At 40.2% G+C, this 12,822-nt stretch overlaps 1 protein-coding gene across 1 annotated transcript in view; it reads right to left on the bottom strand.

Annotated features, from left to right (window-relative positions):
• Window positions 1–2,525: 2,525 nt before the first annotated feature.
• The window catches only part of LOC137036346 (NALCN channel auxiliary factor 1), a 160,922-nt gene continuing 150,625 nt past the window's right edge, over window positions 2,526–12,822 (bottom strand). The window contains exons 2-3 of the mRNA XM_067410466.1: window positions 7,210–7,381; window positions 2,526–3,382 (exon numbers count right to left, since the gene is read on the bottom strand). Coding sequence (XP_067266567.1) covers window positions 3,105–3,382; window positions 7,210–7,381 — 450 coding nt within the window. The 3' untranslated portion in view covers window positions 2,526–3,104. The remainder of the gene's footprint in view (window positions 3,383–7,209; window positions 7,382–12,822) is intronic.

The raw sequence follows: 12,822 nt of genomic DNA, 5'->3' as shown, positions 1-12,822 counted from the left end.
GAGTGGTGACTGAATCCCAACAAACACAGAGAAACATGTTACGAACATGACAAATCTGAGCGACCACAACGCCGCTCTCCATTTAGGAAAATGTTTTAGTAGACGCTTTGTTGTGAATGGTGTCATACGCTGAAATACGTTTTGTCCAACAAGGTGCCTGATTCAACACTTGTTGCGTTAGTCCAATTATTTACGAGGCTAACTGTGTCGACATTTGTTAAAATCGAAACCTTCCTGATTTGTAGAGCGTCACCAAGTATATATACAAAGGATGTCCGAGTGAACAAGCATGTAAATGCATTTGTGATCGACATTCACAACTTCTTTGCTGTTGTCATTAGCCCATCTCTCTCTCTATCTCATCTCCTATACCATCAGACCCACTTGGAGAAGTTGAAGTAGTTTTGTTTGGAGATGAACAGAGAGAATCATTTCTGATCCGTCTGCTGTTTCAGAGCAGGTGGTCTGAGTTGAATGTTGAGGGTTATAAGCCAACTAATAAGCTCTCAGGAGGGTATACTGTATCTCTCTGTTCTTTCCTCGAATTGTTCATTAGCGAAGTCCTCAGCACAGCTTGCCAGACTGCACTTATACATCTCAAACTGGGCCGTCGTGCCTTATCATATGGTCAAACTTTCCTGGTCATGCTATTTTAACTAAAGCACATCCCCAAGCGTGGCATAGCACTGTACACATAGCACTGGCTATGGCGTTTCTGGTAACATATTGTTTTAATTTGAAATACACTCATGTATTAATGAGAACATTAGATAGGAGAGATGACAAGATGGGCCTAAGATCAATGAATCAGAGCTGCAATGGTGAGGATATTAAAAGCCATTATTAATATCAAATATGTTGGATAAAATTCAACAAGCCCAAATTCAAAAACCCTGAACAGCCAACAATTAGCTCTCTGAGTATATTTAGTTGAAAAATCTGAAATTTAAAAACAATGGAAAGAAATTAGCTTCTTTCTCTTCCCATTTAAGTCAAATGCCTTTTTTATCAGCTAAACTGAACTGCATTAGCAGTCTGTTTCAGAAAACAGCAACAACAACAACAAAAAAAAAATCTCTTTGTGCTTTTGACACCTCAAAAGGTCAACGCTAATGGGAGCTTAAACCACAAAAGGGCAAAATTGGATCGATTTCTTCTCTTAAAATTAATGTTGTGAAATTTGCCTCAGAGTCGATAATGGTCGTAATACATATTACGATCGCTTCTTTCCAAATGTAGCGGTCACATTAGCGAAACTTTGAAGACAAAAAGGTCCAAAAGTGTACTGATGCATAAAGCACCGCTTTCTCAGAGGTCACTTCCAAACTAAGCAGCTTAATTCTGGTTAATACGACACATTTGAGCGTTCAAAGGTTAACAAATCTGAATCCGTTGCAAAATTCACGTTAAAAAAAGTTTCGCTTTATGTGAAGTTCCAGATCGTGCGGAATTTCATGCAGAATTTGAACGCAGACAATCATTATTCTTATTTTTAGGTTAAAGGCGGGGAATAAAATGACATGGAATGCTCCATTTTATTCCTATTTTGTCCCATTATGTTGGCCTGTTTTACACAAATATGGCTAAAAACACTAGTTAAAGCTAGCTGTGACTGATATATGAAATGTGTATGTATGTGTATCTAACATTGACCATCATGTCCTACTGAATGAGATGGAAACAAAGGTGTGTCGCCTGTAATTTTAACAGGTTCACACTGAGGCTGTCGAGAACTTAGTTAAACTCAAGGCTTCGTTTTGTGTGTGTCACAGTGACACATCCTCATTAGAGCATACCTGTAGAAAAAAAATAAAAAGAATAATATATCAGCCCTTAACTTTGCCTCTCTTTCCCACAAAGAACCAGATACCTTAAGCCCTGCCACCTGAGACGGGCCTTTGTTCTTCTATCTGGAGCCACAAATTCGAGCTCCCCAACTCCCTGCTGACATGACTGTCTCTGTAACAAATTAACATTGTTTTCGCTGAGTTTTTCATGCCACATGAATGTGAATGTGTGTAGATGATGGGTAAGCCCTTTCCCGTAATAAGGAATGATGGATCCTCTCTGTGTGATTGGGGTAATTTGTCTTGTAAGCTTTGATTGGCTGGGTTCATGCTGCCAACAGCAATTTGGACGGTACTCGGAGTGAGAGCTCCTCTTTTTCAGATTGTTTGGATTTATTTCTTTAAAACTTTAGCAGCATAGTCTAAACTCTGGTTCTAACATGCAATTAGAGAATATAGGGTAGAGAATATAATATCTTATATAATATATAACATTAAAACAGATTTGTGGACGTCTTTTTGCAGATTGAGGGGAGAAAATAACAGAAGTCTGGATACCACAAAGACCTTTTCAGTCAAGCACTTAAGCAAATAACTGAGTGACATTAATGTTTCCAGACCCCCAAAGCTACTGACCTGACCTTGCAGGAAATGACATCATACAAGCAACAAAAACATCAGGCTACCTTAATAAGGTTACAGGATCTTAATAGGAGAATCTGAGTTTGAACCTGGGCTTTTTGTTGGGTGTCTTGGTATTTGTCTAGGCAGATTTGTCAATGGATAAACGGCAATAGAAACCCTCGTAATGAATAGAGCAGCATTCAGAGAGTTTGTGATTACGAATAGAAACGAGAAGAACATCTAAGTGGACACACGAATGCAAGCACAGGCACACATGCGCACACACACTCATCCGTTCGTTCACATAGATGCGCACTCAGTCTTGAATATTCACTTGGATACTGTACATTTAACTCATCCGTCTCTGCCAATCCTTTCTGCACAAAGACCCAAATGAAAAGAAAAGAAACATGAATTAGATCCTGTAGTCATCTAGTGCAACAGAAATCCAAACCATTGACACAGTGTAAAAAAACGTGGTGCGAGAGAACTCCGCCCCCTAGAAGCCTCTTTCAACAAAGGCTACGGTGTTGTCCCTTGTTCTTGTTGCTTGATTGGATTTGTCCAGTGTTTGTTTAGCTTCGTCAGTTTGCTTGGTTTGCTTTGATTGCATGTCCACAGTTTCTGTACCAGCAAGTTGCCCACAGTCCGTCACGTCGCTGGAATCGGCACTGTTACTGAGTGGCTATTCCGTCATTCCTCGTTAGAGGAGCTGGAGGTGAGGTTGAACCCAGTGGGATTGTGGGATGCAGTGAGAGTGGCAACAGTATGAAGGAGGACGAGGACCAGCAGGCAGAGTTTGAGTCTGCTGTTGCACAGTCTAGAGGCCGCTGACGAGGTCAGGGATGTCCCGTGCTGACACGACGGGTGAGTTCTTTTGAGAGTGCCTTTGGAGCTGTTGTCCGCCCTGCTGTCCCATCGGACATCGCAGCACTCTGTCTCTGCGTCTGAGGGGTTGTCCTCTTGGAGCCCTAGGCCGGCAAAAGACACATGTTAGGGTTGATGATTAATGAGTGTTCACAATAAAGGAAAAGTTGTTTTCAAAATCTAGTTCTTAGAAATGTACTACTTGTATTTATGTTGATCATAATACTCAAGAAAAGTTTTCATTTAATGACTGTCATGTGGTGTGACCATCAAGTAAAATGTAACACATCTTAAAGGGGTGGTTCATTGCGAGTTCACTTTTTTAATTTTAGTTAGTGTGTAATGTTGCTGCTTGAGCATAAACAGTATCTGCAAAGTTACAGCGCTGAAAGTTCAATGCAAACGGAGATATTGTCTTTTAAAGTTATGGCAGTTTAATGCCTACAAAAACGACCAGTTTGGACTACAACGAGCTTCTTCCCGGGTTGGTGACATCATAAACCCTGCAAAACACGTCCCCGGAAACACGTAACAAAGTGGGCGAGGCCATGCGGCGCGGCATAATGGAAGTGGAAGAGTTGTGTACACCGGACACATGCGAAGTGTCAAAAAAGATAATAGAACCCATTACAATCTGTGATATTTTCTACACTGGATGCGACGCGGAAGACTACACAGTGTTCAGTGCTGGATGGCTGTTGCTGAATGCACAAAGGCTTTTACTGAAAGAAGCAGTTCCCACTTTAAAAGCAGAAGCTCCCAAACTGTAAGTACATTTTATTGTTTGTACCTGTCTTTTAAATGTATAGTTCTTTTGCCATTTTTTGGTTGCATCAAGGATGTAAACAAAGACCAACGCGTTTTTGCTTCACTAGCCAGTTAGCTAAATTCTAGTGCATACTTCTCCAACAAACGCCAACAAACACCAACAAACTTCTATGTTCATAGACAAACAGTTGTTCATGCCGTAAATTAAACGATACCTTTACAAAAATGCGACTACTCAGTCATGTATTCGGCTACAGTAAAGCTTTAACCGGGATAAAACTGTATACTGAAAGCTAACAAACAGCAGTGACAGCATATCTGAACACTATGACACAAATACAAAATGAAATACCATTCATAAACGTCCTTTAAAAGCCAAGTTCTGCTTGACCCTCTTCATCTGGGTCTAATTCGGGCTCAATTTGATACAGCAATATAGTCGCCATTATTTACATTTCGTAAAGCACATGCAACGGCTCAGGTAACAACTAATGGTAAGGGGCGTGGCACTTCCGGACGCTTCAGCGAATCACAATACACAGGGCCAGCTAACCAATCTGAGCACATTGCGTATTTCGGAGGGAGTGGCTTCATAGAAGCAGGAAATCAAACGAGTCGTTCAAATGACAATGGAAACAGAGGTGTAGAATAAAGGTAAAATAAATGAAAAATAAGGCTTTTAAAAAAAAAACAAAACAAACAAAAAAAAAAACAAAAAAAAAACAAAGCATTAAGACATGTTAAACTGTGCCCCAAAAACACAATCAAGCCTAGAAAAAAACAAAACAAAAAAACAAACAAACACTGAACCACCCCTTTAATAATTACTTTTTTGAGAATCTTTTTTCAAGGTAACATTTTTTTTCTTTACAAATAACAAATGATTAACTTAATCTTAATGATTAGTTTTGGGAAATGTTTTAAATTCTATTTTTCATGTTTTTTCATGAATTGTTAATTCATAAATGTCATTACATTTTTGAGATGTCACACCAGATAACATTTTAAATCCTGAACTAACCTTATCTTGCAATAAAAAGGTAAAATAATCTGATATTTTAGAGATTTATTGACCTTGACACAAAGTCATGAGTGTCTGCAGGGGTCCTCTTTGATATTTTTCCATGTTGGTTACACCACATGACACTGTGTTGTCATAAAAAGGTAAAATAATCTGATATTTTAGGAGATATATTGACCTTGACACAAAGTCAAAGTCATGGGCGTCTGCAGGGGTCCTCTTTGATATTTCTCATGTTGGTTACACCACATGACATTGCCTTGTCATAAAAAGGTCAAATTATCTGATATTTTAATAGACTTATCGACCTTGACACAACCATGCGGGGGTCCTATGATATCAGTGCCTGTTTTTTTTTTAATTATTATTATTCTCTCATGTTTCTGCATTTTAGTTGGATCACATGGCTTTGTTGATCACATCACATGACTTTGATTTGGTGGGGATTTTTTTTTATTTTTTTTTTTATACTAATTAATTAGTAAGAGCAATTTTTTCTTCTAAAAATGTCTTGGAATCAGAAGTTAAAAGTTTCATTTCAGACAATTATGATATTACAGTTTGCAGGTCTGATTAATGAGCAATGAAGTATTATTGTCATAATATTACTTTATTTTTCTAAGAGGATTATGGAAAACAATTCTGATAAGGCATTTTACTTCGTAATGACATCAGAATATGTCATGTCTGACATTGTTTACTTTATGCTTCCTAAAAAACAGATAAAAATGAAATTAAAAACATGCTAATAATAGAAGAAGTGTAGTTGGTCATTGTATGCATGAATAGCATACAATGACCAACTCTAAATGTAGTTTTAAATAAATCATTTTTAATAGTTCACATTCTTCAAAATATCACCTTTCGTCTCTTACAGAAAACAAACAAACAAACAAACAAAGAAACAACAACAAAAAAAAAAATAAGGGTTAGTAAATGACACAATTTTTATTTTTGGGTGAACTGTTCCTTTAATATGGTTCATTATACTGTATACTTTCCCACTTGACCTCTCCACACATACATCATTATGACAGGTGTTTATTGTCATGTTGTGATGATGATGATGAAGTTTAGCACTGTGAGACGAGTCCGTGTTAAGTGGGGATACTTAAAGCAATTAAAGGGCAGGTAATTACAGCCTGACCACTCAGCCAGTCTGTGTGGTTCTGCTCTCAATCCCCCATTTATCATCAGTCTGTCTCATTATAGCACAAGCCTGCAGGCCATTGGGAGGCCAAAGCACTCATTCACATGCACCACTCAGCATGCCTCTGGGATTAGGAGAGGAGCATATCCTGACAAACATCATTTGTGTATACAAGCCCTATAGTTCTCAACATTCAGTGCAGAGAAAGCCTATTTCACGCCCTCTGTATTCATAGCCTACTCATGATCGGCATAATTATTCAAATCAAATGGAGGATAATTTAAAGATAAAGTATTTATTGTATCCATTGAGTCAACTCAAATTTTGTGCAAACAGGATATGATCATGCTCATTCATCCAATGAAAGTGTAAAGTTGAAACAGGGAAGAATTAAAGTTCCTGTTTTAGCCACATGGTGGCAACAGAGACCAAGTGTTCAATGCCAATGGAAAATGCTGCCAGTTCAGACAGTTGATGGATGTCCAAATCCAATGTTTGCATAACATCCTGTCTACTGTGATTGCTTCATCTGGTAGTTCCTTGAAACATAAATATACCCTTTACTGTCTATGATATCCCACAGTTCTGAGTGTGTGGTCGGATGGTTAGTAAAAGGAATAAATTTTCATTTTGGCTTCTTTTTTTTCTTCCCAATTTATGACAATAAGCATTGTAGTCTCTAAAGTTCACCTGAATTTGTTTTACATCATCTGGCATGACATTTTGGTTCATTGGAAGCTAGTCTGAAATCAGATTCTTTAAAAGGTGACCTCATACCAAAAAAAAAAAAAAAAAAAAACAACAACAAAAAAACCCCAGACTATCTACTTCAATGATAATGAAAATGCCTGCTGATATTGCTCTACTCCTCTCATTTATATATATTATGTTTTAAGGTTACTCTAAACTTAAAATCAGCTGATAATTAAGTCCTTTCAAGGAGAGGAAACCACTATTGATGTGTTTGTATGAGAAAAGGTCAAACTACCCACCTGTGCATATAAAACTGGGGCTTCCACCGTAGATGAGTTCATCATTGTCAGGCAATATGAAAGGACACCTCTGCTGGACCTCCAGGCAGTACTTCCTGCAGGGGATCCTGTTGCTGCAGTGCATCTGTGTGGTGTGGAAGAACTGGGCACAGAGCCAGTGTTTGTAGACAGTCTGTGCAGAGAGAAAAGTACAGAAGGAGAGCTGTTAGTGGTTGAGTCCGGGTGTCCATTGCAATTGATTACATCATCAGTACCGCGGTAACAGTCATCGCTTAAGCTCTCCCACCTATGTATCTTGGCAACCTTTCAGCCCTCGTCATTTCTTTGTGTTGCTTACAGAGTCAAAACATCTCTCTACATTGTTTTGTTTTATGTTGCATTATTTATATAACTGACCAACAGTACAAGTAGTGCTCGCTGCAGAGCAAAATGACCTCCAGCTCCACCTCTCTGGAGCTCAAGGGTGGAGCTTAGTCTGTTTAATGGGTGGACAGATAGCCTGCATCTCAATGTGCATACTATCCATCCTAAATAGTATGTGACACTAGTAATATTCAATACTATTTAGGGCGGATAGGGTGGATAGTATGCACATTGGGATGCAGGGATAGGGTTATGAGTAGGGTTAGGGTGTGGTTGGGGGATGCAGCTCAACCCATCATGCCCACAGTAGGTCAAGAGAGGGGGAGCTGGAGGTTATGGCACCATATGGTTATGGTGGAGACATTAACTAGCTAGTCAAAACCGTTTCCCAAAACCAAAGTAACTTTGTCACTCATCCTTTCAAACCATGTTGGTACAACAATTAAACTGTCACAGGCTCACAGGTTCTCTAATACGCCATACTCTGGAGATCTCTGGGTATTCACAAATACACACTCTTCAAAAATGGCTTTTTTATTCTCTTGAAAAAATAAAAGCTGTAGAGTAAAATATATGTTTATTTTATATGGAATGACAGATACTGCATGTTAACTTGCTTATTTTGTTTAAAGGGGTTATCTATTTAAGTTCACATGTCATACTGACTACAAAATATGCTTCTAACCACAGGTAACATATCATTATTGGGAGATATCATTAGGAAGCATGGCGTTAGTTTTCGCTGTTATGCTGATGATACTCAGCTCTATATTTCTTCGTGCCCTTACGAATTTTACCAATTCACAAAATTAATGGAATGAATAGCTGATATAAAAATTAGATAACTAGAAATTTCCTACTGCTTAATTCTGAGAAAAAAAAAAAAAAAAAAAAAAAAAAAACAGAGATTCTAATTATTGGACCAAAAACCTCTTAATAACCTAGAATACTGTCAAACACTTGATGGCTGTTCTGTCAAGTCTTCGTCGTCAGTTAGGAACCTGGGTGTGCTCTTTGATACCAATCTTTCATTTGAAAGCCACGTTCCTAACATCTGTAAAACCGAATTCTTCCATCTTAAAAAATATATCTAAACTACGACATATGCTCTCAATGACACATGCAGAACAGTTAGTTAATGTGTTCATGACCTCAAGGCTGGATTACTGTAATGCTCTACTGGGTGGTTGCCCTGCATGCCTAATAAACAAACTCCAGCTGGTCCAAAACACAGCAGCGAGAGTACTTACAAGAACCAGGAAGTATGACCATATTAGCCCGGTTCTGTAAACACTGCATTGGCTCCCTATTAAACATTGTATAAATTTTAAAATCTTGCTAATTACTTACAAAGCACTGAATGGTTTAGCTCCCCAGTACTTGAGTGAGCTCTTAACACAGTATAGTCTTTCACGTCTATTGCGATCTCAAAATTCTGGCCAGTTGATAATACCTATAATATCAAAAACAACCGCAGGCGATAGATCATTTTTCTTTTTAGCACCTAAACTTTAGAACAGTCTTCCTAGCATTGTTCGGGAAGCAGACACACTCTGTCAGTTTAAATCTATACTAAAAACACATCTGTTTAAACTTGCATACACATAAAACATTATCTTCCTCTATAATTCAAATCATGTAAATTGTTAGGCTGCATAAATTAGGTCAGCCGGAAATGGGAACACTTCCCATAACACCTGATGTACTCGGTAAACCATAAGACCTGCACCTAGACACGATGACAACGCAGACCTGAAGTGTCAAACTATCCCCTGCGAAGGCCTCCTTTCTTTTCCCTATGTATAGATAAAATGTCAAAATGATTCCAGTTCGCATGGATCCGTGGAAACGACTAATAATTCTGTATTATGCGGGCCAGACAAGTAAATTGGCGATGTCACTTTGTTAAGAAAGACTTATTATCTATGCACATACACATACAAATGCGCAAACCTATAGACTAAACCCGTAAATGAACAGCAAGAACTCATTAAAAGTCTTCTGTTTTCAATTAAAAAAGTATCATTTAAGTGGTCCCTAAGTTAATAATTAAATTATTTTTTTTAATAATTAAAAAATAATTTTTACAACGGAAGTGATTCAATCAAAAATGTCTCGGGTTACATCTGTAACCCTTGTTCCCTGAATAGGGAACGATACGCCGCGTCGAGCGCTTTGGGAATGCCTCTGCGTGATTGCGTCGTGAAGTACTTGTGAAATCGAACCAATAGGGTGATGGAACGTCAGAGCAGGTGACGTCACGGACCAGGAAACTATAAAGCACTCCTGAGAACAAAGAATGCCAGCTTCTGATTGGCTGAAGCAAGACGCTCACATTATAAAGTTTATAAACAGTTTATAAACCTTCAAGGTAGAAGGAGATAAACCATCCAAGATTTATTCTTGGAGAAATTGCAGCACAAGACTGATAGAGGAGTGGAACAGGTCCAGCTGACGTTGTCTACAGCAAGTAGAAAACAACTTCCATTTATATGCGTATAGCTTTCTCGTGGAGGGAGCTCTGGACTGGGGTATGGTCTCGACAACCTCAGTTGGGAGACTGGATTATATGAGACTAGTCCCCTCAGAGGCCAGGCCCACAGTTTCCACAACTCCAGGCGGGGGTGAATTATCATGCTGCCCACTTGAGACAGAAGGTCCTGTCTAATGAGGATCTCCATGGGGGAGCCGTCTCGAAGAGACACTAGGTCTGCAAATCAAACTCGGGTCGGCCAGAACGGGGTTATCAGTATGAGATGGACCCTGTCCTGGCGAACCCTCTCCAGAACTCCTGGGAGCAGAGCGATCGGAGAAAATGTGTACAGACGAAACCTTGGCCACGTCTGCACCACAGTGGGCAGGAAGATGTTTCTTTTGAAACAAATAGGTCAACTTCTGCACGACCAATGTTTTTCCAAATGAGGGAGGAAGTATTTGAGAGCTTGAAACACCGCCATCATTTCCAGCCGATTTATGTGCCAGGAAAGTAGATGGTCCTCCCAAAGACCTTGAGCTGAGTGACCACTCATGATCACCCCCCAACCTGTGAGGGAAGCATCCGTTGTTGCATTACGCGACGACAAGGAGCCCCCAACACAGGTCCTTGGGACAGGAACCAAGGCTTCTTCCACATGACTAAGGCACGAAGGCATTGCCGCGTGACCTTGATCGTGCAAAAAGGATTTCCCCTTGGAGAAAATCCCTTGGTCCTGAGCCACCACTGTAAGGGTCTCATGTGCAGCAGGCCAAAAGGTATCAAATTGGACACAGATGCCATCAGACCCAACAGTCTCTGAAACAGACTGCTTTACAGGGAGTGACTGGCCTAATTTCACCCCATTCACGGCTGAGAGAATGGAATTCACCCGAGCAGGAGACAGACGTACCTGCATCGTGGTGGAATCCCAGACTACCCCTAGATAGTTGGTAGTTTGAGCTGGAAGAAGCACACTCTTCTTGGCATTGAGTCTCAGCCCTAACCTTCTCATGTGAGACAGAACAACATCTCGATGTTGGACTGCCATGTGCTAAGACTGAGCTAAAATCAACCAATCGTTGATATAATGCCCTGGAATCTCAGAGGAGCCAGAGCTGCATCCACACATTTTGTGAAGGTGTGGGGTGAAAGAACTTCGCCCCCGAAAGCAAATCTGAGGAACCTCCTGGGCTGAGGATGGATGGATACATGAAAGTACCCTCCATCCCTCTTTGGAACAATGAAGTATTGACTGTAAAACCCTGAGAGCTTGTTGGGAGGAGAAACCTGTTCCTTCCTGTTCCAATACCAGAGACTGCTAGGGGTCCACCACTGTAGGGAAGACCAAGTTGAACTGGGGCAGGCGAGGCCCGAATTCTGTAACCCTTTTCTATTGTGAGCAGTACCCAATGAGAAATATTTGGAAGAAGTTTCCATTCTACCAGAAATTCTACTAAGGGAACCAGTCTCTCGAGACTGGCCTCTGGTGCTTTTTGAGCATTCGACTCCCGTCTGCTCAGTTCCCTCCAAATATATATTACAGGCGCGTAATCTATAGGCAGCCTCAGCAAACGCGAGAGCCGAGCCATATATTCTTTATTGCAGACTTAATTTGCGCGCTGCCTCTGCAAACGTGAGATCTGAGCCATATATTCTTTATTGCAGACCTAATTCACATGCTGCCTCGGCAAACGCAAGATCCGAGCCTTGCGTTCGATTTTCATTCCCTCAAGAATAAAGCCAACAGGAGTGGAGCTAAAAACTCCCACTAGTGCATACTTCTCTTTACACTTCAGACATTTTTAAGAATGAACACTGTCAGCTGTGAGCTGACGTGCATGCTCCACTCCCAGCAAACAACACATAAATCGTGTGTATCCCCACTCGCTTTGTAGTGTAGCACAGGGAGGAACACGATTCAAACTGCTGTTCACTATATCTTCAATATTTGTAAGTTTACAAAATCAGAAAGATATTTGATTTAATTCCTCAAAATTAAATCGAGCAAATAAACAATCAGACAAGTATATCACGGTCTGAATATTTCAAATAAACACAAAAATAATCATGGCTTTCAAACACAACTGATTTGTTTTTGATGTTAGAATAATAGACATGTGATTTTGAAAACACAATATATGTGTGAGGTGGCGAGTCCTCAGATCGATATCACAATATCCACCTCCTCAGAGCTGGACATGTGAAGTACAGGTGCCTCAACCCGGGGGGAAGAAACCACAGAGCGTGCTTCCACCTGGGAAAAGGCACAGAACCTGGCAAGTAAAGGCAGAGAAAGGGCAGCGCCCGTCTCTAACCCCTCTGCCAGATTCATTTGCAAACCCCATGATCTGAGCCACTGCTCTGCCTCGGCAGAAGCAGGACACGACCACGAGAAACGCGAGCCACGGAGCCCTCCTCAAAGAGCGCCCGGCGGGAGTGGAGAGGTTTTAAATTAAACTTATTACAATGCTCGCAAACAACCCCCTCAAGGGGGGTCCGCTCCCATACAAACAACACAGAGCTCGTCTGTGTAATCTCTGTCCATTAATTTTCTTATTATCACTGTGAAGCTGCTTTCAAACAATCTTTATTGTAAAAAGTCCTATGTAAATGAAGATGACTTGACTTGACTTAAAGAACTGTAGTTCCAAACGCAGAAGTTTGCGATGCTGTTTGCGAATGTTCATTGGAAATATGTTTTCGGGGAACACAGAATCATTGAACTGTGTTGCTAATGATGGAATATGCAACCATATTTAACTAACCAGTGGAAG

The sequence above is a fragment of the Chanodichthys erythropterus genome, chromosome 14 (assembly GCF_024489055.1).
Source record: "Chanodichthys erythropterus isolate Z2021 chromosome 14, ASM2448905v1, whole genome shotgun sequence".
NCBI classification, from domain to species: Eukaryota; Metazoa; Chordata; class Actinopteri; order Cypriniformes; family Xenocyprididae; genus Chanodichthys; species Chanodichthys erythropterus.
This window is presented reverse-complemented; position numbering and strand designations above follow the sequence as displayed.